Source organism: Acomys minous, assembly GCF_964271855.1.
Source record: "Acomys minous genome assembly, chromosome: 20".
Classification (NCBI taxonomy): Eukaryota; Metazoa; Chordata; class Mammalia; order Rodentia; family Muridae; genus Acomys; species Acomys minous.
In genome coordinates, this window is record NC_140502.1 from 19,884,442 (window position 1) to 19,910,061 (window position 25,620).

General features: G+C 58.0%; 3 protein-coding genes and 1 long non-coding RNA gene across 6 annotated transcripts in view; 3 read left to right on the plus strand and 1 right to left on the minus strand.

Moving 5' to 3' along the window:
* Window positions 1–4,666: 4,666 nt before the first annotated feature.
* BLOC1S3 (biogenesis of lysosomal organelles complex 1 subunit 3) lies at window positions 4,667–6,863 on the minus strand. Its single transcript, XM_084770678.1, has 2 exons — window positions 6,655–6,863; window positions 4,667–5,839 (listed from the first exon to the last, which is right to left on the minus strand). The coding sequence occupies exon 2, from the start codon at window positions 5,827–5,829 to the stop codon at window positions 5,233–5,235; it is 597 nt and encodes a 198-aa protein (XP_084626804.1). The 5' UTR covers window positions 5,830–5,839; window positions 6,655–6,863; the 3' UTR covers window positions 4,667–5,232.
* A 225-nt stretch (window positions 6,864–7,088) lies between these two features.
* TRAPPC6A (trafficking protein particle complex subunit 6A) lies at window positions 7,089–14,371 on the plus strand. 2 transcript variants are annotated; one of them, XM_084770677.1, is made up of 7 exons: window positions 7,102–7,228; window positions 12,293–12,360; window positions 12,515–12,632; window positions 13,188–13,271; window positions 13,393–13,486; window positions 13,563–13,608; window positions 14,103–14,371. In XM_084770677.1, exons 1-7 carry the CDS (start codon window positions 7,145–7,147, stop codon window positions 14,104–14,106), a joined length of 498 nt encoding a protein of 165 aa, XP_084626803.1. In that variant the 5' UTR covers window positions 7,102–7,144; the 3' UTR covers window positions 14,107–14,371. The 2 variants fall into 2 exon arrangements, with proteins under 2 accessions (XP_084626802.1, XP_084626803.1); XM_084770676.1 differs by lacking the exon at window positions 13,563–13,608 and having other exon boundaries at window positions 7,089–7,228.
* A 1,092-nt stretch (window positions 14,372–15,463) lies between these two features.
* LOC311591622 overlaps window positions 15,464–25,620 on the plus strand; it is a 306,130-nt gene continuing 295,973 nt past the window's right edge. The window contains exon 1 of the long non-coding RNA XR_014777148.1: window positions 15,464–15,507. This is a non-coding gene — a long non-coding RNA (uncharacterized lncRNA). The remainder of the gene's footprint in view (window positions 15,508–25,620) is intronic.
* On the plus strand, window positions 15,789–23,633 carry NKPD1 (NTPase KAP family P-loop domain containing 1). 2 transcript variants are annotated; one of them, XM_084771059.1, is made up of 5 exons: window positions 15,789–16,109; window positions 16,909–17,027; window positions 18,139–18,612; window positions 20,349–20,480; window positions 21,531–23,633. In XM_084771059.1, the coding sequence occupies exons 2-5, from the start codon at window positions 16,937–16,939 to the stop codon at window positions 23,330–23,332; spliced, it is 2,499 nt and encodes an 832-aa protein (XP_084627185.1). In that variant the 5' UTR covers window positions 15,789–16,109; window positions 16,909–16,936; the 3' UTR covers window positions 23,333–23,633. The 2 variants fall into 2 exon arrangements, with proteins under 2 accessions (XP_084627185.1, XP_084627186.1); XM_084771060.1 differs by lacking the exon at window positions 18,139–18,612.

The window sequence follows — 25,620 nt, forward strand, 5'->3', positions numbered from 1 at the left end:
CGCATCAGGGAGATGTGCATCAGGGAGATGTGCATCAGGGAGAAGCACATCAGGGAGACGTGCATCAGGGAGATGTGCATCAGGGAGACACGCATCAGGGAGACGTGCATCAGGGAGACGTGCATCAGGGAGATGTGCATCAGGGAGACGTGCATCAGGGAGATGTGCATCAGGGAGACACGCATCAGGGAGAAGTGCATCAGGGAGACGTGCATCAGGGAGATGTGCATCAGGGAGACGCACATCAGGGAGAAGTGCATCAGAGAGAAGCATATCAGGGAGACATGCATCAGGGAGAAGTGCATCAGGGAGAACCGTATCAGGGAGATGTGCATAGAGAGAAGAGCATCAGGGAGACGCGCATCAGGGAGAGGTGCATCAGGGAGATGTGCATCAGGGAGATGTGCATCAGGGAGATGTGCATCAGGGAGACGCGCATCAGGGAGATGTGCATCAGGGAGACGCACATCAGGGAGAAGTGCATCAGAGAGAAGCATATCAGGGAGACATGCATCAGGGAGAAGTGCATCAGGGAGAAGCGTATCAGGGAGATGTGCATAGAGAGAAGAGCATCAGGGAGACGCGCATCAGGGAGACGCGCATCAGGGAGAGGTGCATCAGGGAGATGTGCATCAGGGAGATGTGCATCAGGGAGACGCGCATCAGGGAGAAGTGCATCAGGGAGAGGTGCATCAGGGAAGCACAGAGCCTGAGCAGGGAGACCGTGGCCTCGGTGTCCTGAGGGGCCCATGCCTTGTGTGAGCCAGTGCTGTAGTCCCTGTGGGTCATCATTGGTCAGTCATAGGTAGAGACGATTCACTCCAAAGGAGAGTCTAGGATGTCAGAGCAAGGGTGCTAAGTGAAGAATCACAAGTGTGAGGACCGGAGTGCAAATCCTCAGGGAGCTCACGTAAATCCAGGCACGGGGAATCTACAAGAAGCACTCCTTTGGTGAGACAGGAGGCAGAGGCAGGGGAATTCCCGGGGACTTGTGGCTCAGCTAACCTGGTACGGGCAGCAATGAACCAAAGACCCCTGCCTCAAACATGGTAGAAATTAAGGACCAACACCCAAGGTTGACCTCTGAGCTCATAGGCACTGTGGCGCACCAGTGCCTGCACATACACAGGTGGACACGATTTTATACACACACACACAGAGATGCACATCCACACAAACACATACATAACACACACATAAACACATGTACCCACACAAACACACATACAGACACACACTAAAAAAAAAATTTTTTTTTAATAGACAGGGTTTTCTAGTTGGCTCCAGCTGTTGCCCTAAGTGTACTCACGGAACAATTTAAAAAATAGACATCCTCCTGGGGCTGGAGAGATGGCTCAGCAGTTAAGAGCATTGGCTGCTCTTCCAGAGGACACAGGTTCGAGTCTCAGTACCCACAGAGCCACTCACAACTATCTGTAATTCTAGGCTCAGGGGATCTGACGTCCTTTTCTGGCCTCCTCAGGCACCAGGCATGCACACGGAACACATACATATGCACAGGCAAAACACCCACAGAAATAACATTTAAAAAAATTAAAATAAAGCTGGGTGTGGTTGTGCCACTTTTAATCCCATCACTCAGAGGCAGGGGCAAAGTGCCAGCCTGGTTTACACAGTGAGTTCCAAGACAGCCAGGGCTAACACAGAGAACCCCTGTCTCAAAACACCAAATATGTATGTATGTGTTTGTGCATGCGTGTGTATGTATGCATGTGTGCATTATGTTATGTATATAAATTAGAGGTAGGGCTGGAGAGATGGCTCAGAGGTTAAGAGCACTGACTGCTCTTCCGAAGGTCCTGAGTTCAATTCCCAGCAACCACATGGTGGCTCACAGCCATCTATAATGAGATCTGGTGCCCTCTTCTGGCCTCTGGGTGTACATGCAGGCAGAGCAGCCAAGGGTGGTGGCCCAAGGAACTCAAATTTATCCCCAGAGACCTTCTTGCCAGCTTGGAATACAGGAGACTCTGCCCTCACCCACTCCAAAAAAAAAAAAAAAAATTTTTTTTTCAGATCATCCATACGCTCCAGGAGGCAGTGCTGTCCGCCATTCCAGGTAAGTAATTTTTTTTTTCTTTTTGGTTTTTCGAGACAGGGTCTCTCTGGGCTAGCCTTGGCTGTCCTGGACTCGCTTTGTAGACCAGGCTGGCCTCAAACTAACAGCGATCCACCTGCCTCTGCCTCCCGAGTGCTGGGATTAAAGGCGTGGGCCACCACTGCCCGCCTTCAGGTAAGTAATTCTTGACAAATTAGAACCAGAGACTATGAAGGGTTATGGCGGTGGCCGCTCACTGAGGACAGCGGTTTGTTACCGTGTGTCTTCTCGGGATCTCCGACAGAGGGCGGCAGAGAGCCAGGGAGCGGCCCAGACATCTGGCGCAGTCTGCCCTTTAAGGTTAGTATTACCCGATACTGTGGAGCAACCAGGCCTTGGAATCTACAGATGCACCTACAGTGTTCACTGTGCAAGCGAGGAATGCCGGGTCACTCCAGCCTTCTGGGGAAAATCGACTCAGAGATACCACGCACACGCAGGAGATTGGCATGGGCTGCCACCTACACAGACGGGGACACCCGGTGCGTACACAGATCTCAGGCACTTTGTGCTCCTGCTCCTGAGAAGGGATAAGGGGGTGGGCTCAGGCCCTCGGCCCCACCCCGTCTGGCTCTCCCCTAGCCCAGGCTAGATCCCAGCACCAGTTATAGGTGCTGCCTATGGGCTGGTTCACCTCCAAGTTGTACACACCCAGGTCCAGCCCCAAACTAACTTTGTAGACCAGGCTAGCCTCAGACTTACAGCGATCTGCCTGCCTCTGTCTCCTGAGTGCTGGGATTACAGCCTGGCTCTCACTTCTGTTCTTGTATTTTTGGTTTGTTTTTAGTTTTTCCAGACAGGGTCTCTCTGTGTTAGCTTTGGCTGTCCTGGACTCACTTTGTAGACCAGGCTGGCCTTGAACTCACAACGATCCACCTGCCTCTGCCTCCTGAGTGCTGGGATTAAAGGCGTGCGCCACCACTGCCCAGCTCTCACCTCTGTTCTTAACCAACTGAGCACTCTAATTTTTGCCTCCAGCCTTGTCCAGGGCTGCCAAGAGGGGGGATCCCCAGGACTGCAGCCCAGCCAGGCCAGCTGAGACCCTGAATACTAGGCTTGGTGAGACTGTCCCAAGTAGTAATACTAACAACCAATAATAATGCCGATATGCAGACAGAGGATGACGTTGCTATGTCAACCCCAAGCTCAAATTCCTTCCCAGGAGACTAATCAATGCCTGTCCCTCTCCTCCGGTCCCAGTGACAGACCATCCCACCAATTTTTTTTTATGTGTATTGTATGTCTACAGGTGTCAGATTTTGGAGTTACAGACAGTTGGGAGCTGCCATGTGCGTACTGGGAATTGAACCCGGGTCCTCTGGAAGAACAGTCAGTGCTCCCAACTGCTGAGCCATCTCTCCAGCCCATCATCCCACCAAAGTTTACTCAAGGGATGCAGAGAGTTTATTAGGCTTAGTTATAGAGCAAGAAAGGAGGGGTTATGAGCAGAGCCAGCCCCACTGGAAGGTCTGCACACACGCACGCGCGCGCACACACACATACATGCACGCACGCTCACACACATGCAGTAGGGATAATGGCTTCCCCATAGCTGTGTGCATGGAACTCCCTCCCTGGTCCTCTCAACCTGTATGCATCTGTCCACTCCCTGACACAGGTGGAGCTAGGGCAGAGCTACAGATAACTGCGCGCCTGGACACAGGTGCGGTGGCACGGCCTTATTTATTTATTTATTTTTATTTTTTGGTTTTTCGAGACAGGGTCTCTCTGTGTAGCCTTGGCTGTCCTGGACTCGCTTTGTAGACCAGGCTGGACTCGAACTCACAGTGATCCGCCTGCCTCTGCCTCCCGAGTGCTGGGATTAAAGGTGTCTGTCACCACCACGAGGTGGCACGGCCTCCTTATCCCCTCCCTTCTGCAAGGGAAGTCAAAGGTCAGCAAGCCCAGCTGTGCTGCTCTTTTGCCGGCAGTCACAGCAGAGCTTCCGGAGGGGACAGGGCCTTGCAAGCTGAGCATATCTCCAGGCTGGCACAGGAACACCTGCACACACCCAGGCACACCTGCATATAGCACACATACTAAGGGAGAGAAGCAAGATACCCCATGTTAACCTTTAACCTCCACGTGTACATCCATGGGCAAGCGCGTGTGTGTATTTGTGTGTAAGTGTGTGCGCGCATACACACACACATACACGACTTGTTTCGTTTTGTTTGTGTTTCGAGCCGGTTTCTCTGTGTAGCCTTCCTCCACGCCCTGCTCAAGGAGGGGAAATTGTGAAAGAGACAGAGATAACTAAGAATGTTCCAGCTTCTTTGTTCCTTTCGGAGCGGGGTGGTACTAGGAACTGAACCCAGGACTGCCCGCACTCTCGGCGCACACAATAGCACCGAGCTGATCTTACCCACCACCCCGGTTCCCTTCCGTGTAAGGCCAGGGGGATCCTCACTGACACGGAGACGAAAGGGGGTGGACGTGAACAGGGTCAAGAGATTTAAAAAAGCCATACAAGCACAAAGAAACTGCTATCCCCGGTGCCCACAGGGGTCACAAATCCGAGTCCTTTTAGCATCCAGAAACCTACTCAGTGGTAGGTTTGTATTTGTGGAGTCGTCGTCTTACAGCGACCAGAACACCAGGGGGCGCTGCCCCACACCCAAGCGCCTGATGGGTGTCAGTCAGAGTTAGGGTTACAACCCTGGCCTAGTTGGGTTCGCACGTGGCCACAGTGGTCTGTGGTGTGTGTAGGAGGAAGGTCTCCTTGGGTCAGGCGTGCTCATCATTTGGGGAATGACTTGAGGGAGGCCCCACACCCCAGCCTAGACCCAGGGAGGTTCCCCCAAAGCAAGCTAACTCCAGCCTAGTCTAAGAGTAAAGCTGGATTTAGGAAACAGCGAGGGGTGAGAAGCTAAATTATTTGATGTCCATTAAATCTGCACCGAATCTTGGGGAGGTGGGGGTCGGGGGGAAATCCCAGAATTGTGCTAAGAATACAACGGGGCGAAACCAATGAAGATGCCAGCACTCGGCTCCTTGTCGCCACAAACCAAACTCTACCGCGCACCGGAGGGGGTGGTGATCCAGGATCAAAGACAGAGTCCGGATGCCACAAGGGGCCAGAAATGACCAGCAGCAAGTGGCAGAGCGTCAGCTTAGGCTCTCGGTCCCGGGTCCGGATTGGACTCCACGCCCGGCACCCCTCTTATGTCCGGCAGCAGGCGACAGCCAGCCACGATGTCCAGGCGCTCGGCGAGCGCGCAGAGGTCCCCGCGCGCCAGGCGCACGCTGTGGGCGGCAGCCAGCCCCGTGGCCTGGGCGGCCGCCAGCCTCCCCGCCAGGGTGGCCACGTCGCGGCACGCCCGGCGGTACACGCCGCTCACCGCGGCCGCCACGTCGTGGTCCAGGCGCGTCTGGCTGTCGGCTAGCCGGAGCTGCAGCAGCGAGCGCGCAGGCGCTACGGCAGGGGTCTCCTCCGAGCCCCAGGTCTCCACCGCGTCGCGCTGCACCACGAGCGGGGGCAGGTCTCCCGGCGCGGCCGTGGGCTCCGGCTCGGGCTCGGGCTCCGAGTCGGTCTCCGCCGCCTCCCCGGCCACACGCAACCCCGTGGGGCGGCCGCGCGTCGGGCCCGAGGGACCCAGGTATAGCTCCTCCTCCTCCGACGAGGATGCAGACAGCTCCGAGTCGGTCTCCGCCGCCTCCCCCGGCACCACCGTCCCCGGCCTCCGCCGCCGACCCCGGATCGACGCCATGGCGAGGGAGCTGGAGAAGAGGAGGGCGCGGGGAAATGAGCTGCGGAGCGCTCGTCCCTCCAACCGCCACCCCCAGCCAGTCCCGGCTCGGCCTCAGTTTCCTCTTGTACACAGGGATCGGAATCCTGCATCTGAAGTGTCATGCGTGTGTGCGTGTGTGCGTGTGTGTGTGTGTGTGTGTGTGTGTGTGTGTGCGTGTGTGTGTGCGCGCGCGCGCGCACGCCGGGGAAACCGAGGACCCGCCCAAGCAAAGCCTTGGGGACTAGGTCCCGCGAGATGGCTCCTGCCGTGGGCAAGGCGCCTGCAGCCAAGCCTGGCGCCATGAGTTCGATCCCCCGGGGACCCATAGGGTGGAGGGAGCTGACTGAGGCCCCCCGAGCTGCCGCCTGACTTGTCCGCGCGTGCTGTGGAAGCTCACGCATGCACGCACGCACGCGCACAGTGGAGTAAACCTAAAGCCACGACAACGCCTTTAATCCCCAGCACGGGAGGCAGAGGCAGGCAGATCTCTCGTGAGTTCGAGGCCAGCCTGGGCTACCACTGTCCAAGGCCATCCAGAGCTACACTGAGACCCTGTCTCAAAAATAAATACCGACAATAATAAAATAGGGTTTTTTTTTTAGAAAAGACCTGTAACCAAGAGTTCCCAGAGTCCGCCAGCACGGGCCACGCCCTCCAGGCCAGCTAACAGGGCGCACAGGCACCAGGGCGGACACAGAACGGACGACACCGGCCACCTCCCCCCCCCGGTCCCGCCCAGAGACGACACTAACGGGAGTCCCCCCCCCCCCCGCCCCCCGACACCACAGGCCCGGAAGGCCCTACCAGGTCTGCGAAGCGCCGAGCCCGAGGGATCCGCAGCCTGGCGGAAGTGAAGCGTTTGCGCCGCGTCGGGTCACGTGATCCGAGGCCCGGCCAATAGTAAGGCGGCTAGGCAAAGCTGCTTCCGTGCTGTGGGTTTATTTATCTATTTATTAATTTATTTTAGGAAATTTCTGTGGGACGCATGGTTTTTTTGTTTTTGTTTTTGTCTTTGTTTTTTTTTTTAACTTGGACCGTCACACGAACCAGAGACTCAGCCAATGGGGACGCCCGAAGACCCGGAAACGGCGAGGGAAGCGAAGTAAGGGCGGAAGACGCTCACGTGCGTGGCCAATGAATGGGCTCGTTGGACCCGCCCCCCTCGTTTCCCTGTCTTCGCTCGCAGCGGGGGAGGCGGGGCTACGTCAGGGCACCAATCAGATCGGGCCTGCCTTCTCGGCTGACCAATAGGAGCCGGAAGCGATGGCTGGGCGTGTGGGGCGCGCGGCGGTGCATGGCGGACGCGGTGCTGTTCGAGTTTCTGCACACCGAGATGGTGGCGGAGCTGTGGGCCCCGGACCCGGACCCTGGCTCAGTGGTGAGCGGCACGCCGTGGCCTCGGGGGTGACTTCTCCGTGGAGAGAAGTTGGGGTGCGATCGAGCCTTCCTGGCCGGTCATTGCTGAGGCGGTGCAAGATGACTCGGGGCAGGGCCTGGTGAGCCTTGGGTAATTACGGTAATTAGCTGCTATTGTGCAAGTCGACATTTTAATCTCCCTATCCTTCCGTTTCCTCCTTAGAAAATGCACCCTAACCGTACCCCATCTCTGTCCCTTCTGCCTATGTGCTCCATGTGAGCCTGGGATAAAGTCTGTGCTGATGGCGCTACACCCCAGCACACAGTGGGCTTTTGGGTATGCATTTGCCCCTGGAGAGAGTAAAGACCCCACCCGGTGCTGTGGAGGGTTTGCGCTGCGATCACCGAAATATTGCAGTCCATAATAGTTCCTACCACTGTCTTGGGGTTCGCACTCCCATGGTCTTCCACCCCATGCCAGGGAGGTCAGCCAGACCCTTTTATCCGGGCCATGAAGAGGCTTCTTTGGTGAGATGGGGGGATGGGAGGTGTTCTGTGTCACCTTGACTCTCAATAAAGGGTTTGAAATAGCTTTCTGTGCGTCCACCGAGGTGTGAGCTTGGGGAGGGTGGGGGGTGGGGTCGTCCTCGTAACTCCATCTGCAGCCACGGACTGTTTCTGTGCTGGGGTCCCACCGCTGAGATCGCAGAGTTGGTGGGAGTGTGTGGCCTGAGCATCAGGTCTCAGGAAGTTCCCTGTCTTTATAAGCTACATGGCGGCTGTCATGGCTTCCTTCTTATCCTTGTGTGTGGGAGGGCAAGAGCTGCTGTAGAGACTGCTCTGCCTCCCCCCCCCCCCCTTATCTTCTTTCGTCCTTGAGCAGCCGTCACCCCCACCCCCACCTTGAAGCAGGTGTTCACTGTCTAGCCTAGAGTCTGGTTCCTGATGATCCTCCTGCCTCCGCCGGGAAAGTGCTGGGATTAACAGGCGTGCAGACACCAAACTAAATCTCCACACTCTCTTCTTTTTTTTTTTTCTTTTTCTTTTTTCTTTTTTAGTTTTTCAAGACAAGGTCTCTCTGCGTAGCCTCGGCTGTCCTGGACTCACTTTGTAGACCAGGTTGGCCTCGAACTCACAGCGGTCCGCCTGCCTCTGCCTCCCGAGTGCTGGGATTAAAGGCGTGCGCCACCACGCCCGGCCTCACACTCTCTTCTTATTCCTTCTCTGACTTGTGAAATGCGCCTCTGGAGGGAACTCGGGCCCTCCTGTGTCTGGTTTGCATGCTGTGCCTCCAATTGTTGTATGATGGGGGTCTCGCACGCCAGAGGGCTACAACCCATGGAGTCAAGGCCTCTCACTTCATACACTTTTCTAGCCGCAAACACATGATCTTCCTGCCTACACTTGCCAAGTGCTGGAATTGGAGGCAGAGATTTTTTTTTTCTTAATTATTTATACAGTATTCTTCCCGCGTGTGTGCCTGCACTCCAGAAGAGGGCACCAGATCTCATTATAGATGGTTGTGAGCCACCATGTGGTTGCTGGGAATTGAACTCAGGACCTCTTAACCTCCTAACCTCTGAGCCATCTCTCCAGCCCCGAGATTTTTTTTTTCTTAATTACATCTGTAATGATTATTTACAAACATTTTTTAAAAACTTCCTGAACAGTATGGTATAACTATGTAGCAATTACATTGTATTAGCATTATAATCATCTAGAGAGGACTAGGGCGTGGCTCAGTGGTAGAGCCCCTGCCTAGAATCCCCCAGTGAGGGGCTGGGGGCGTGGCTCAGTAGTAGAACCCCTGTCTAGAATCCTCCAGTGAGGGGCTGGGGGCGTGGCTCAGTGGTAGAGCCCCTGCCTAGAATCCCCCAGTGAGGGGCTGGGGGCGTGGCTCAGTGGTAGAGCCCCTGCCTAGAATCCCCCAGTGAGGGCCTAGTCTCTGCCCTCAGCACAAGACAAAGCAAGGTCTGTGGGAAGGTGTGTGTGGGCTATATGCAAACACTATTTCATAAAAGGGACTTTCGCGATTTTTATCTCTGGAGGACAAGTGCTTTGTTCTCAGCACAGCACCTGAGTCAAAGGACTTGTCTTGGTTTTCAGGACTGAGGCTCTGGATGGAAGTCCTTGTTTTGGAAGCTGCCCAGGCCCTGGGGACAGTCAAAAACAAAGACTCAGTTCCTCACCTCCAGAATCTGTCCACGCTTAGGGGCCTGCCCGACGCAAGTGCTCTTTGCTTTATACCGAGTGCCGTCTGTGCCGACCCCGATCTTACTTGTCCCAGCACTCTTTCTCTATGTATTACCTCCTGTTCGTTCCAGCCATGATCTTGTGGCCAGCACTGTCAGACTGCCCGGGCTCTGGTCTGTTCATAGGGGCAGTAGAGTCCCCCCTTTGTCTCCTCCGGGAGAATAAAAGACTCAAAATATGGAAGAGCCTGTGGAGGCTGTGAGACGGCTGTGGTAGGAGTTTCTCTCCCTCTGTCCGTCTTTCCTGGCCCCTTCCCCCTGCATTCTGTGGCCTCCTCACCCCCTGACCCCTGACCCCTGACCTTGACACTCCAGGTCTTTTCAGTTCCACAGATACTTAATTGGCCCTCACTCAGGGACAGGCTAGAGGAGTCAGGGCATGAGAGCAGCTGTGTCTCTGTCACCATCACTGTGAGTAGGTAGTGCCTTGAGCTTCGTTTCACAGGGAGGCCACTGAGGCCACCGTATCACACATCCAGGATGTCCATCCATCCCAGGGCATGTGAAGTCTGGGGAAGGAGACCCCGAGCTTGCTGGCGACTCCTCGGGCCCCTCTGTGCTCCTGGCTGGGCTGGTGGGCCTGCCGTGCATCTGCAACCAGGGTGTCTCGGGGCTCCTTCTGGGTACCCGTCACCCCCAGAGAGTTGGACTTTTTTTTTTTTTTTTTTTTTTGTCACAGTAGGGAATCCTGACTGGGAGACAGATGTGACCCAGTGCCCACCAGGGTCCCCAGGCTTACCGATTACCAGGCCGTTTTAGGTTCTAGAGCCTTGGAAGACAGCCACCTCTTTTACCGGGTTCTCCTCCAGCTAACGGCTTCATTCACATTGGCCAGGGGCTGTCACCTCCCTTGATGGACACAGAGATGCTGTGCTGGATGTCACAGTAAGACTTAAGTTGATTTGGGGCTTGAATTGCCCCCAGGATCCCAAGGGACGGCTACCAGGGCTACCTTCCTTTTACGAGATGCAGACATTCAGCGTCACCCCGTCTTCCTGACCCCCTCTCCATGCAGGAAGTGTTGGGGTGTATCTCAACACGGGCAATCAGAGCACCAGATAATACCAGCACAAGGGCGAGTGATGCAACAGGCATCTCCTGTGTGCCACCCTGCAGTTTCGGGGGGCCCTACCACGCCAGCATCTGTCTTCTGCCCTTCTCTCCTAGGCTGTGTTGGAGGAAGTCAGCAGAGCACCCCACCATCTTCCTAGGGGAAACCATATTATCTCTGCCTGTTTGGGTGAGGCTTGGCTCCTCGGGTAGTGGTTTTTTGGTTGGTTGGTTGGTTGGATTTTCAGAGACCCCTTGTTGGTTTTGAAACGGACTCACCCTGTGGTCCAGGCTTAGCCTCAACCGCACAGTTACCTGCTCCGCCTCCTGGGTGCTGAGAGTAAAGGTGTGCAGCACTGCACCCGGCCAGAGGACAACTTCTGGTGGTCACTGTCTCCTACCACGTGAGACCCCAGACTCAGGTCTTCAGGCTTGGCAGCACGCACCTTTGCCACAGAGACATTTTGCTGGCTCGCTTTATGTTGTTTTTTGTTTTGTTTTTTGAGACAGGGTTTCTCTGTTTCTCTGTGCTTGGCCTTCTGGGGCCACAATTCTACTTAGAAATGAACAAAACTTTTTTCGTTTCACTTTGAGACAAGGTCTCACTTTTTGGCTCAGAGTAGCCTGACACTAGTGTCCATGCTCCTGCCTCAGCCTCCCTAGTGCTTGGATCACAGCCATGTACCATCATGCCCTGCTCACAACAGTTAAGTCAATTAGTACTTTTTCTGTATGTACCTGATCTTTTCTTTTCTTTCTTTCTTTCTTGATGGTGTTTCTCTATGTAGGCCTGGCTGTCCTGGACTCCCTTTGTAGACCAGGATGACCTGGAACTCACAGCGATTCACTACCCTGCCTCTGCCTCTAAGTGCTGGGATTAAAGAGCTGCACTACCACACCCACCTTTTTTGGTAGGGAGGGCAGGAAGATTGAGACAGGGTCTCCATATGTAGCCCCAGCTGGCCTCTGCCTCTGATCCTTCCTCCTCAGCGACCCCCCCACCCCCCCATGCTGGGCTCATAGGCTTGCACCACCGTGCCTGGCACCCCTTGCTTTGAAAGGCAGGTGGCCTTCACCCAGGCCCCACTTTGCCGCCGAGCTGACAGCAAACATTTTGTTTGAATGTGGTGCGATTCGGGTGGGATCCTCAGTCGTACTAGGTGGGTACCTTAAGACTGAACCGCACCCCCAACCCTTCTTTGTAACTGTGTGAGACTGTGTTTTTGTAGCTGCCCCAAGTGGTTGCAGGGCTGCAGTGGGCCTGGGTAGGTTTTTAACCCTTCAGAGCCCGTTTCTACCCAGGAAGTGCAGCCTGCCTTAGCTCCTGCCCCCCACAATGAAGACAAAAAGCATGGGGGGCGGGGGGAGTCGCACACCTTTAATCCTAGCACTAAGGAGGCAGAGGCAGGCGGATTGCTGTGAGTTCGAGGCCAGCCTGGTCTATAAAACAAACAACTCCAGGACAGCCAAGGCTACACAGAGAAACCCTCAAAAAAAAAAGTTTTAAAAAGGGGGGGCATTTCCCTGAGCCCCTGCCTCCTCCCTTCTCTGGTTGAGTGTTTGCTGGCCACTGTTGGCCTAGGGGAAATTGTCAGCTAAGCCCCCAACCTCACAGGGACAACACGGGTGGGGGAGGGGACAGACAAGAGGGCTGGGCTCAGGGACTCAGCCTGGGCAGGAAACCAATGACAGAAGGATCTGGAAACAGCCTCCCTTCCTGGCCAAGGGAACTGGGCAAGGACCCTGTCTGTGTCTTCCTGAGACTCCATTTCTCGGCCTTCTAGGGAAAGAAGAAAAGCCTGTCGGTCCTGGAGGGCCTGGGCTTCCGCGTGGGCCAGGCTCTGGCTGAGAGGTGAGAGTCCGCCCCACCTGCCTTCTCCCCCTGCCTGGGAGGGTGGGCAGACCTGAAGCCGGGGTTCCTGCTGGTAAGACCTTAGGGTGGGGAAGGTTTCACGGGCCCACGCATGCACCTGGTGGGCCTGGCTTCGTTCCACACCTTCACGCAGGCTGCCCCGAGAGACGCTGGCCTTTAGGGAGGAGCTGGATGCCCTCAAGTTCCTGTGCAAAGACCTGTGGGCAGCCATGTTCCAAAAGCACATGAACGGACTCCGCACCAACCACCAGGTGCGTGTGTGGCCTGGCCCAGCCCGGCACCTGCCTTCCAGGCTAGGGGCAGCAGGGAAAACCCCACAAGGGAACGTCACAGCGGGCACACTGGGGACTTAGAAAGCAAGGACCCTAGGCGGCCATTCCCGTCTGTCCCTTCTCTGCGGAGCCCCTGAGAGAAGCCAGGGCTGCCGTGGGGTGGCAGGGGCTGTTCTTTCAACGTCAGCCTGCCTCCGAGGAGTAAGCCTCACACGGGGCTGCTAGTGGCCTTGACATGACGATTCTTGCCCCGGGCTTGTGGTAGTTCCTATTGAACACCCACGCTGCGCCCTTTCCCCGCCACCACTTAAAGGGCCGGGGCTCCCGCGTCTCCCAGCACCCCTGACAGGCGGGGGCTGCTTCCTAAGAGGTCACGCGGCCCCTAGGAGAGCCCACACGCTCCTGGGTGCCCAGGGCCTCCGTGCCTCCCAGGGATTGGATGCTGGGTTTGTGAGGGTGTTGGGGGAGGGGGTCTTTTGTTTCTTCTAGCAGCGCCCAGCCCCCCCCCCCCCCCGCGGTCTTTTCTGTTGCCAGGGGACCTATGTGTTACAGGACAACAGTTTCCCCCTCCTTGCCACCATGGGCTCAGGAGCGCAGTATCTAGAGGAAGCCCCCAAGGTATTGAGGGAAGGACCGGACATGCCCATCTGCCCACCCCCTGCTAGGCCTCTCCTGGGGCTGGGGCCTGTCCTCCCCTCTCCCCACAGTGGTCTGTCTGTGTGTCCCCCCTCCATCCCAGTTCCTGGCCTTCACCTGCGGCCTTTTGTGCGGCGCTCTCCATACACTGGGTCTCCAGAGCCTGGTCACCGCCTCCGTGGCTTCCCTGCCCGCCTGTAAGTCACGGGGGGGGGGTGCTTTGCGTCCCCCTAAACGCTGTTGGGACTTTCCCCATCCTTGGTCCCCCATCAGTGTTGGGAAGGGGCCGTCTGACATGGCACTTGAAGCCCAGAAACAGGTACCCCAGCCTGCATCCCTGGGGGTGCCCCTAAGAGAACAAGTGGGGACAGACCCCAGTGGGACTGTTAAGATGCCCTGGCCAGGTTTCTGATGGCTCTGAAGAGTGAACTTTCACCACCCGTCTGCTATGATCTTAACCCCACAGGGCATAGCTGGGCCTGAGATGTCACACACACACACACACACACACACACACACACACACACACACACACACACCACCATAGACAGCTGCCACCCCTGCCTGCCACTGTGGGGGCCTGGGCTGGGCTGAAATGACCAGGACATGTCAGGAGCTCAGGCCAACCCTCCTGCCTCCTACACGGTCAGCCACCTGCCCCTGGGCTCCCCCATGGTCTGGGATGCGGGCCAGTTGGGTGGGGCGGTGCCCTGTGACCCACACACTGTGCCAGGGCCACCCAGGCTGCTGGTGCAGAGCAGGGTGAGCAGCTAGCCTGTTCACCGCCTTTCTGTCCTGGCCCTTACGTTCCAGGTAAATTCCAGGTCATAATCCAGAAGTCCTGAGGACTGCGGATGGGGGCGCCTTGCCCTGACCCGACCTCAACCTCGGGAGAGCGTGCAGCTGGGCCCCCGTCCAAGTGCTCACCTTAGGGGGGAGGGGCCTTGAAGCTGGAGCTCACAGGCCCCGCCCCCCAGGAAGTCACACGTGCCGGAGGGTCTCATGACCTCAGGATGGGAATGGAGGGACATTAGGGCATCACCCAGATGGCAAATGTTCAATAAAGTTTCTTCATGTGGAAACAGATCTGTGCAGTGACTTATCACACACACACACACACACACACCCCAACCCCGCACCCACCCCCACCTGTGAGCCCTGGGGACACCTGGCTCAGCTCACGGGCTCTGCCAGCCAACAAGTCCGAGTCTGCCCTCGGCCCAGCAGGACACAGTGAGTGCAGCCTCACCCTGCCACCTCGGTCTGGTCTCGTGTAGACTCTGCCACGACAGCAAGCACCCAGACCCAGGTGGATTCTGTGCTCCTGCAGGCTGAATCCAGGCCGCTGCAAGCGCAGTAAGCCCGGTTAACTGCTGAGCCATCCCTCCAAATCCCCCGCCCCTGAGACAAGGCTTCTCAGCATGAGACAAGGTGGCTCAGGAGCTGAAAGCGCTTGTTGGTGCTGCTGAGAACCGAGCACCCAACCTAGTGGCTCACTGTAGCTCTCTGTAACTCCAGTTCCAGAGGCTCGGATGCTGCGTTCTGACCTCACATAAATGCAAGCAAAACCCTCATACGCAGAAAATGACCTAGGAAGACAAGATCTCATGACGCAGCTCTGGCCTTGAGCTTGGGTGGTCCTCCTGCCTCAGCCTCCCGAGTGCTGACTGATTTGTGCCACCAGGCTCAGCTGGGTCCCTGTGGGTGGGGCATCCAGCTTTGTGGAGTGTGGTCCAGATGCAGTGGCAGGTCCCTGGCCAGCCCTTCCCAATTCCCTACAATCAAACCCTTTGTTCCCCAATTTGCATAGTGACACCCCCCCACCCCCCGCGGCTGCCTGGTCCCCTCCACCCTCCGCCCCCCACCCCCGCCCCCCGCCAGCCGCCTGGGATCTCTGCTCCTTCTTTTAGCTGCACAGGCTAGCTTGCACCCCACTTCTAGATAGACCCCTGACCTTGTTTTGAGGAAAGCATTCCACAGTATAGGGTACCCCTTTGCCCAGCATCACCCTGGCCCTAGTAGGCACAGGGTAGAACCCCCCAGAAGTGACTGCCTCCTTTCAAGTCCCTACTCTGTGTAGTCTGGGGCTTTGCGTCTCTGGGCCTCAGTTTTCTCCTGTGTGGAGCGGGCCTTTCCACAGTTCCGTGATAAAGGTTACAGGTGGGCCGGGCGGTGGTGGCGCACGCCTTTAATCCCAGCACTCGGGAGACAGAGGCAGGTGGATCCCTGTGAGGTCGAGGCCAGCCTGGTCTACAAAGCGAGTCTAGGACAGCCAAGGCTACACAGAGAAGCCCTGTCTCGAAAAACCAAAAAAAAAAAAAAAAAAGTTACAGGTGGCCAGGTCTGCTATTGCCGGGGTCCTGCGCACGGCATCCAGAGCCTGGTAAATGGGTCAGCTGGTGCCGTACCAAAGGGCCAGCCCCTGGGCTGGGTAGACTCATCCGTTTGACAGCCTCAAAAAGCAGGTGCCAACCTGGCCCATTCATCAATGAGGAAGCGGAGGCCCAGAGAGATGAAGTCACTGACCCACAGTCAAACAACTGGGCCACGGAGGACCTAGCTGAGGCACTGTCTGTCTGGAGTTCTTTCTGCCTCCTCCTTTCCAGAAGAGGTGCCCAGAAGACTGCTGTGACTTCTCCACCCCCTCCTGGGTTCATCCTGTCAGGGGCACCCAGTCCTAGAGAGCAGCAGGCCAGGCGCCTGCCTGAAGGGCGGGGACACACGCAGGAGAACCGGCCGAGCGGGCGCCACTGGGCTCCAGCCAGGCCTGCGCGGGGGGCCACGGGCAGGGAGCTGGGGCCGCGCGGGGGCCACCACCAGGTAGGTACTGGGAACCGAGGCTGGGGACGGGGGGGGGGGGGGGGATGGGGGGGATGGCGCGGTGGCAGGCGGGACCACCGGCCTGGCCGCTAACCCTAATCACCCAGATTCTCATCCTCCTCGTCATCGTCGTGGGCCAGATAGTATCTTTCCCAGCTCCACTTTGTCTCCTATTCCGAACCCTCTAAACTCGCTGCCCTGCCCCCGCCTCCCCCCCCCCCACCCCGCTGAGGCTGCCTGTGTCTCTCGCAGAAGGCCCCCCCCCCCGCTCGCCTTCCCGCCCCCCCTCACCCCCAAACCTCCCTTCTCTCCGTGGCCTTGTTTAGTTCCCCACATTTGTTTGTTTATGCATTTGCTTAAACAAAGAAGGTCTCGCTGGCCTCAAGACTCACAGAAATGCCCCTGCCTCTGTCTCCTGAGTACTGGCATTAAAGGTGTGCTGGCCACCATGCCGGGCAGTTCCCTTACTACTCTTAGATTTCAGTCTGGCTCTGCTTGGTAGCTTCTCTGGCCAGGAAGCATCAGTCTCCTCTAGCGCTACCGGCCCCCACCCCCCACCCCCCACCCCCCCCAACCTCTGTACTCCCCACCTGGGCCCACAGTAACACCCCCTCCCCTGTCATCTGGCCACTGTCTTTCACTCACGTGGCCATGTCAACGTCTCCATTCCAGTGACCCAGGGAAGGCCTCCCCCTCCCCCACATCTAGACCCTGCCTATTGCCGGTCCAAGGTCACAGGGGGTCACCTCAGAGCAGGCCGGGGACCCCCACCAAACTGAGCCCTGACCTTACCACCTAGGAACGGGCCTCGGACGTCAGGGCCCGCCATGCAGAAAAACTACAACGTCCACTTCACCAAGAGTGCCCGGCCCCCAAACAAACGCTATTTTTTGGATCCTGAATTGGGGCACCAAAAAGGTAAGTGCTCAGTTTTGAGGGAACTCGTTGTGGTGTGTGTGTGTGTGTGTGTGTGTGTGTGTGTGTGTGTGTATGTGTGTGTGTATGTGTGTGTGTGTGTGTGTGTGTGTGTGTGTGTGTGCTGAATTTATGTACAACAGAAGAAAAGCCAGAAAAGCCACACACAAGAGCCAATGTGCCACACGCCTGTAGTCTCAGCATTTTCTGGGCTGAGGTAGGAGGATTGTGGCAAGTTCCAGGCAAGCCTGGGCTACAGCGTGTAAAACTGGTCTTACTGAAACCGGCTAAGACAGGGTCTCACTCTATATAGCCCAGGCTAGCCTTGACCTCCTAGGCTCAACCATTCCTCCTGCCTCGGCCTCCCACAAATCTGATACCACAGGTGTGCCCCGCCATGCTTGCCTCCCGTGAAGTCCAAACCTAGAGTGTTCACTAATGGGTGGAAACAGGGGAGTTCCTTCTGAAAATCTCCGTGCTGGGGGAAGAGGTGGGGGGGGGAGGGGAGAGTCAGCTTCCAGAAGGAGCCATCTGGTGGTGGGAGGTGGGAAAGTAAGAGAGACCCCCATTGATATGTCTGAGACAGTGGCTCGGGGCTCCCACAGTGACCAAGAGGAGCGGGGAGCGTGCAGTGGCTTCCTATGAAGACTGTCACAGACTCTTCTGGAGTCTGGCAGCTCAGGGTCCACCTGCCTTCTTAGCCCCTGGCCTGTCCCCTTCTCCATTGCCACCACGTCTTACTCTTGTCACTTCCGACCAGCCAGGTTAGCTCCTAGCAGATCTCAACCATCTTCACCCTGAGACTTTGAACGGGGGACATCCCCGCCCCCCCCCCCAACACCTAGGAATGCAGGAAATTGGTCTCAGGATTTGGGGTGGCAAGATGCACAAACAGCTGTCCTCTCTCTGTCCTCCCTGGACAGCACAGACCCTGTGTCCTGTCCCTGCCCTGCCCTCCCCCAGTGTCCTCCTGCCCCCCTCACTCTTGGGGGCTTCTGGGGCTCCCATGGATGCTCCAGTGTGTGGCCTCACAGAACCGCACAACCTGGTTTAAGCCAGTGTCCCCAGGGGGACCGGGACTTAGTCCCAGTCAACCCCACTTCCTTCCTTCCAGGATGCTGTCGTCAGTGGTACCAGGACCAGGTGGCCACTCGTGCCCATGGGCCCTGTCAGCTGTCCCCACAGGCTCCCTGGCAGCAGGCCTACCGCAGCCACAGGGGTTGCAGCAGCTGTCGCCGGTGTCCCCAACCCTTCATTGTGCAGCGACAGCGGCGGCAGCAGCAGCAGCAGCAGCAGCAGCAACAGCAGCGACAACCCTCACCTCTCCCTCCCAGCCCGCTGAGGCAGCGGCTCTGTCCAGTTCGCGGGGCCCAGAAGGGCCCACCCGCGATCCCCGCTGCCCACACGGGACCAGCCAGCGCCGCCCCCCAGCCCGCCACCTCCTCACCCACCGCAGTAGCAGCCGAGGCCAGCCACGGCCCAGCCCTGCCCTCTGCAGCCGGCGCCCTCCTGGAGCCCAGCGAGCCCACCGAGGCGCGGCCCCTGCCTGCGCCCGCCGCCTGCGGCTCCTTCACCGCCTACGGCGCCGGTGCTCAGCCTGGTTTCCTTTTGGGGCCGTTTGTTCCCTACCCTGCCTTGCTTCTGCCTGAGCCTTCTGCTCCCTGGCTGGCGCCTTGGGCCTGTCCTCACTCCACACACACCCCGGTCCCCGTCATATCCCAATCCCTGGGTCTCTGCCTCAACTATTGGGGGGCCCTGACTTCCGGGCCAGGCCTGTGCTCCGTGCCTCTGCCCTGTGCCTTTGCTGGTGCCCTGCCTCTGCTTTCTCTCTTCTTAGCCCTCCCTCCACTGGCTCACCAGGCCAGGGAGGACAAGGGACAAGGGGTGATGAGGACCTGAGGCAGTTTGTTGGCCAGCACTGGTTGTGGGGGGGGGGGGCTGCGGGAGAGGGGGACACAGGTCAAGAGTGGAAGTCAAAGAAGAGATCGGGAGATAGAGGGGGCCGATTTGGTCACCTGTCTCCATAGGGAGACAGCTCAGAGAGAAGTTATTAGGATCGCTAGGTGACAATCATATTAAAGACAAATAAGACAGGTAGGGAAGGGGACCCTGGCCTTGAAATGGGACCATCATACCAGGACCTATTAGGGTACCATCCCCGCCCCCCCAGATCCAAGCTCGGAATCACAGGCTCTGGGGTAGGCTGCTTCAGAGACAGGAAGGAGAGACAAGCTTGCATAAGCTTGGGGTGCCCCTCAGAAACAGGGGGCCAGGAAGCTGGCAGCTGCAGAGTCCAGCAGAGGGAGAGAGGGAGAGAGGGAGGGATGGAGGGAGGGGCTGGCACCCTGACCCAGGCTCAGGGGAGGTGGTGGCAAAGGTGGGGACACACAGCTGTTTTCAGAACCCGAGTCTGAAAGTAGAGCAACAGGTAGTGAAAAGGTTGGGCATGGCCAATGGGGCCGACCTGTCCATTTCACACTCAGAGGGGAAGAAAAAAAAAAAAGAGGCTTAGTAAAGTGAGGTCACCCATTGATTAGACATGGCTGGGGATGAGGCCCGCCCAGGCCAGTGTCACCTCAGCTCACCTTTATCGTAAGCTTCCTCCTGGCTTGGTTACCATGTTCAGCCACAGCCAGAAGCCCACTGCATCCCATGCGTCTGGCCCAACCTCCATGATTGGACCCCACACCTTTTGGATACCCTAAGTCTAGGTGCAAGAAGCAAATCTCAGGGAACAGGGTGCCTTCCCCACCCGCAGAGGAAACATTAGGGTGCTTATGTCTGAGGCCCTCTGTGACAGGGAACTTGAATCCTAAGTGACCACTGGATACAGGGGCATTGACCAGTGACTGAGACACAGCCTCTTTACCCTCCGTGTGCCCTAGCGTCTTGTCACAAGAAGAGACAAGTGGCTCACAGGTCTCACAGATCTTAAATCCCTGGGAGGAACTGAGCAGAACTAGGGAGCGTGTGGGGCTTCAAAGGGTGTGAGGGTGACGTAGCTGCTGAGGGCCTCCTGCCCCCAAGAAAGGCCCGTGGGATTTTCCTATGAGAGCCACAGGCATGTAGAGGGCTGATCAGGCCCAGGGATAGCCAGATTCCGCAAGCCGCTGGGCCAGGGCTGGGGACAGTGTAGGGCCAGAGCCCAGAAGGGGCAGAGACGCCCCTTCTCCATCCAGGGGTTTGACCTGAGTCACCCCGGGGAATTCAGGAAGGAGTTTGCTGGCGGCAGAGCAGGGCTAGAGGCGTGTGGAGGGCACGCAGGAGGAGGGAGGGTGGCACCCGACCGACCTCGTTGACTCAGTTTCCCTTTCCCACCCCTAGACATCCTGACGGAGGATGACGTCTACTGCAGCTGTCTGGCTAAAACTCTGTGTCACGTGCCTGTCCCCGTGACCGTGGGTTTCTACGCCCCCTTCGGCTGCCGTCTTCACCTGATGCTGGACAAAATCATGAGTGAGTATCTGTGGGCGGGGGGGTGCGGGGGTGGGGGGGTGGGGACAGGAATCATGGTCTCAGGAGCCTGCCCTGTTCTCCAAGTCACGCCCTCTCACTCCCTGTCACTTCCATCCCCACCAAAATCCACCCTGAAAGAGCCTCCCCGAAATACACACGCTGGTTGGACACAGCGGGCAGCCTAGGCGGCACTCAGTCACGCCTGGAGGTCAGCCCCTGCTGGCTGTTTCTGCCCCCCGTGTTGTTACAAAGGGTGCAGTGAGAGAAAAGATCAGGGAATAAGAGAAGGACGGTCCAGAGTTTCCAGCCCTGGGCTCGGTCATGGGCGAGGTGACACTGGCCTCACATCCTGTCCCAGAGGCACTCACTCATCACCCATTGTTCTGATGCCAGCACCTCCTTGGTGTCTGGTGGGGCGGGGGTGGGGGAGGGGAGGGGGTGGGGGCAGGGAGGGTCATGCAGGAATGACCAGGACAATAGCCAGGGGGTCCTCCCTAGGACACACGCATCCGTCCTCAGGAACACCAAGAGTGGGAGCCTAACGCAGCCGTCTCCCTGGAGGTGGAGCAGAGAGCCAGAGAAAGACGCAGGCTGTGCCCGCTGCCTTGGCCATTCTCCTCCCACGGTGTGGGTTCACTCACTCTTCATTCATTCATATCTCCGTTCATTCATCTTGCATCCGGGCATTTCATTCATTCATTCATTCATTCATTCATCTTCCCGTACCGAGGCTCTTCATTCATTTGTTCCTCCATACAGCCATAATCTTGTGTTACGTTTCATCTGCTCATCTATCCATTTATATTCTTGTACGCGGGCGTTTTTATTAATTTACTTATCCGTCCATCCATTCCCCAAGGGGCCACATCTTAAGGGAGCTATGTCTTCCTTGTGACATCCAGCCTGCCTCACCTTCTTGCTTGGGCCTGGCTCTGCCTCCCTCTCATCCTCTCTCTCTCTCCAGGGAGGTCCCTACTTCCGTCCTCGACCTCCAGGCCCTCCCTCTTCCCCCTTACGTGCACCACTGACATCTTCCCTCCCTTCTCCCAGCGTTGATGCAGCAGGAGGCCGCGCAGCGCGAGAGCGAGGAGCTGCAGCGCGTGCAGTGGCGGCCTCGGAGCGTGCGCGGCTGGGGCGTCCCGCAGCTGCTGTGGTACCTGGTGTTTCTGCAGCCGATGATCACCGAACTGCACCTGCGTCGCAGGAACGTGCGCTTCCTCTTCATCCGCTTCAGCGCCTGGCAGTACGCGGGCACGGACAAGCTGTGGGCGGGGCTGGTGACCACCCTGTGCGAGGGCATCCGCCACCACTACGGCGCGCTGCCTTTCAGCGTGTACTCGGTGCTGGGCAACAAGCCCGGTGGCCCGCGCGAAGGCCACTGCCTACGCGAGTGGCACTGCCGACGCCGCGTGTGCCTGGCGCTGCTGGCGCTGCTGGCCGCGCTGTGCCTGGGCGTGGGGCTGCTGTACCTGTCACTGGGAGGCCACGCGCCGGGCCACGCGGGTCGTGGCATGCTCAAGGCGCTGGGCGGCGCGGCCACCACGTTGTCGGGCTCCGGGCTGCTCATGGCCGTGTACTCCGTGGGCAAGCACCTGTTCGTGAGCCAGCGCAAGAAGATCGAGCGCCTGGTATCGCGTGAGAAGTTCGGCAGCCAGCTGGGCTTCATGTGCGAGGTGAAGAAGGAGGTGGAGCTGCTCACAGACTTCCTGTGCTTCCTGGAGATCTATCAGCGACGCCGGCTGCGCGTGGTCCTCGAGGTCACCGGGCTGGACACGTGCTACCCGGAGCGCGTGGTGGGAGTCCTGAACGCCATCAACACCCTGCTGTCCGATAGCCACGCGCCCTTCATCTTCATCCTGGTGGTGGATCCCAGCATCCTGGCCGCGTGCCTGGAGAGCGCGGGCAACATGAAGGGCACGGCGGACAACGGCTACCTGTTCCTCAACCGCACGGTCACGCTGCCCTTCTCGGTGCCGGTCATGGGCCGTCGCACCAAGTTGCAGTTCCTGCATGACGCGGTGCGCAGCCGCGACGACCTGCTATTCCGAGAGCTGACGTTCAAGCTGCAGTCGCAGAGCCTCGGGGGCTCAGGCTCAGGAGAGGGGACGCAGCTGCTGGCGGTGGAGACGCAGGCGGATGCAGAGCGCACGCAGGGCCAAGTGGACGCGGAGGCGGCGCGGCGCATCCAAGAGGCGCTAAGCTGTCTGCACGATGAGCGCGACTGCCTGTATGAGTATGTGCCCGACAACGTGGTGTCCATGAGACGCATTGTCAACACGGTGCCCATCACGGTGCGCCTGTTGCAGCAACAGCAGCACCAGCAACCCGACCGCGTGGGACCCACGCCGCGCCACGCAGTGGCTTGGGTCGTGCTCGCCAACCAGTGGCCTTGTCGCCTCAGCTGGGTGCTGCAATGCCTAGAGGACAGGCAGCAGGCGGGGGGCGCGCCCGAGGGCCGCGCGCGTCTCTGGGACGTCTTCTGCGATAATAGTAGTGAGCTGCACACCATGACCAAGGCCTTACAGAACGTACTGGACCTGGATGGCGACCCCGAGCTCTTTGAGCGCTTTCTGGGCACCGATTTCCCCTTCACCGTGGCGGAGGCGCAGAGTTTGCTGCGCTGCACTGTCAACCTGGACCATTCCATCCGCCGCCGCATGGGCCTCATCCGGGCAGTCAGCGCGCTCAAGCCTCCCACCCCGCCCAAGTCCCCATCCCGGGAGGATCCCAAGGCTAGTCCCAAAGAAGGGGCATCCCAGGAGGGCCATGGATCAGGACATAGTAGAGAAGCGCATCATCCCCGGGACCGGACCCACGGGGGCAAGCTAAGGCAGGCGGCCCAAGTCCTTTAATTTCAGGGGTGTAAAAGCTGCTTGGGTGTGGGATGGAGAGCACCAGCCACAGGTGACAGCAACGCCCCGCCTGCCCTGATGAAGATGTAAGGGCAGGGCTGAGCTCAAGAACAATAAAGTATGGGATGGTCACACACCCTGATGGCTTTGGAAGCCAAAGGGTGGCAGGTGGTAGCTTCCTGGAGTAGGCAGCTGCCACACCGGTGTATGAGTGAGCAGAGGAGGGTCAGTGAGGAACATGGGACTCAATGAAGCAATAAAGGAAGCTGTGGAAAGCCGGGGCTGGCTTTCATGTCCTGGATTTCTGGCTCGGTGAGGATGCCACCTGCCCCACCCACTTCCTCCTCAGAGAGGCAGGCCCCTAGACTGCATCCTGGCAACACAAGTTGGTATCCCAGGTGGTAGGCGGCTTGTAGGGGTAGTGGGTGAGGCTGCGGGGGCAGGGGAGACGAAGGGCAGACGCTGAGTTGACTCAGGTGAAGGGGAGCAGCACCCAGGCCTCAGGGGATCCCAGGCCTTTGTCCCCACACCCTAGCCTGCCCTCTGTGGGCAGGGCAGAAGCTGACATTTCCCAGGGCGGTGCCTGTGACCTCACCAGGTGGCTCCACCCCTCAGCATGTTTGTTAATTAGGTCTGGGCCGGATGGGTGTGGGTGGTACCGCCTTCCCCAGATAGGCAGGTAACTGTCTGTGGAGGTCAGTCCAGGGTCACTTGCTGGGGCTGGTTACAGACTGTGAAGCCATGTCACCAGCAGGGAAGTTGAGGAACAAGGATTGGGACATAGGGTGAATGCAGTCAGGGCAAAGCCAGGCAGGACAGCGTGAACTGTGTGTGACTAGGCCCTTCCTGCTAGCATGGTCAGACACCAAGCAGTGGGTGGCTCCTGAGTCCCTAGTGGTCACACTGGCAGCCACACACTCAGGCTGGGGTCCCTCACCCACAGTAGTGTGGTGAAAGGAGCTTCAGAGCTCAGCGCTGTTACAAAGAGACCTGAGATCAAGGGGATGGTGTTTTGTGGTGCTGCAGATTTAATAAGAACCCCACTGGGGGATTCTAGGCAGGGGCTCTACCACTGAACCACATCCCCAGCCCCTCACTGGGGGATTCTAGGGAGGGGCTCTACCACTGAGCCACACCCCAGCCCCTCACTGGTGGATTCTAGGCAGGGGCTCTGCCACTGAGCCACACCCCCAGCTCCTCACTGGGGGATTCTAGGGAGGGGCTCTACCACTGAGCCACACCCCAGCCCCTCACTGGTGGATTCTAGGCAGGGGCTCTGCCACTGAGCCACACCCCCAGCCCCTCACTGGGGGATTCTAGGGAGGGGCTCTACCACTGAGCCATGCCCCCAGCCCCTCACTGGGGGATTCTAGGCAGGGGCTCTACCACTGAGCCACACCCCAGCCCCTCACTGGGGGATTCTAGGCAGGGGCTCTACCACTGAGCCACACACCCAGCCCCTCACTGGGGGATTCTAGGCAGGGGCTCTACCACTGAGCCACACCCCAGCCCCTCACTGGGGGATTCTAGGCAGGGGCTCTACCACTGAGCCACACCCCAGCCCCTCACTGGGGGATTCTAGGCAGGGGCTCTACCACTGAGCCACACCCCAGCCCCTTGTGTGGGGAGTCTATGCAGAGGCTCTATTGCTGAGTTATACTCCTGAGTAAACCATTGACTTCTGAGCCAGTCTAAGGTACCCTTAGGACAGTACCCTTCACCCCAGGAACCAAGAGTTCTACAAAGTCACCGACTCTCTGGCTATGTGGTCCACTGGTTGGCTTTTCATTCCTTAGGCCTCAGGTGTAAGCCAGTCTATCCCTGACTGCCTTGGTCTCTCACAGTTGATTACTAGCTGAGCGAACAGAGGCCAGGGGATCCCTTAGCTGTCAGGAAGTGTCTGCCTTGCTGTGTCTAAGCTCATGTTAGGAGTGTCACAGTGCTGGGTATGTGGCTCACACCGTTCATCTCAGCACTCCAGGAGGACGAGGGGGAGAGGGAGGGGGGAGGGGGAGGAGGAAGAGGAGGAGGAGGAGGAGGAGGGGTGGGGAAAGGGGAAGAGGAAACAAAAGTATTTTAAAAGCTGGCTCCACAGTCAGTTGGCCAATAAAGGCATATTCTGCCAAGCCTGACCACCAGAATCAGACCCCAGTGGAAAGAGAACCGGCTCCCACAAGTTGTCCTCTGGCTTCCACATTTGTACACAGAAAACAGTGAGCCGTGGGAATGGTACACGGGGACGGTTAGGAGCACTTGCTGCCCTTGCAGAGGACCCATCTTTGGTCCCC

Excerpts from the sequence above, each read along its gene's own strand:
- BLOC1S3 (XM_084770678.1), bottom strand. The coding sequence starts at position 5,829 with ATGGCGTCGATCCGGGGTCGGCGGCGGAGGCCGGGGACGGTGGTGCCG.
- TRAPPC6A (XM_084770677.1), top strand. The coding sequence starts at position 7,145 with ATGGCGGACGCGGTGCTGTTCGAGTTTCTGCACACCGAGATGGTGGCG. Across the intron at positions 12,633-13,187 it reads GACTCCGCACCAACCACCAG|GGGACCTATGTGTTACAGGA; the intron begins GTGCGTGTGTGG and ends TTCTGTTGCCAG. Across the intron at positions 13,272-13,392 it reads ATCTAGAGGAAGCCCCCAAG|TTCCTGGCCTTCACCTGCGG; the intron begins GTATTGAGGGAA and ends CCTCCATCCCAG.
- NKPD1 (XM_084771059.1), top strand. The coding sequence starts at position 16,937 with ATGCAGAAAAACTACAACGTCCACTTCACCAAGAGTGCCCGGCCCCCA. Across the intron at positions 17,028-18,138 it reads TGAATTGGGGCACCAAAAAG|GATGCTGTCGTCAGTGGTAC; the intron begins GTAAGTGCTCAG and ends CCTTCCTTCCAG. Across the intron at positions 18,613-20,348 it reads CTTCACCGCCTACGGCGCCG|ACATCCTGACGGAGGATGAC; the intron begins GTGCTCAGCCTG and ends TCCCACCCCTAG.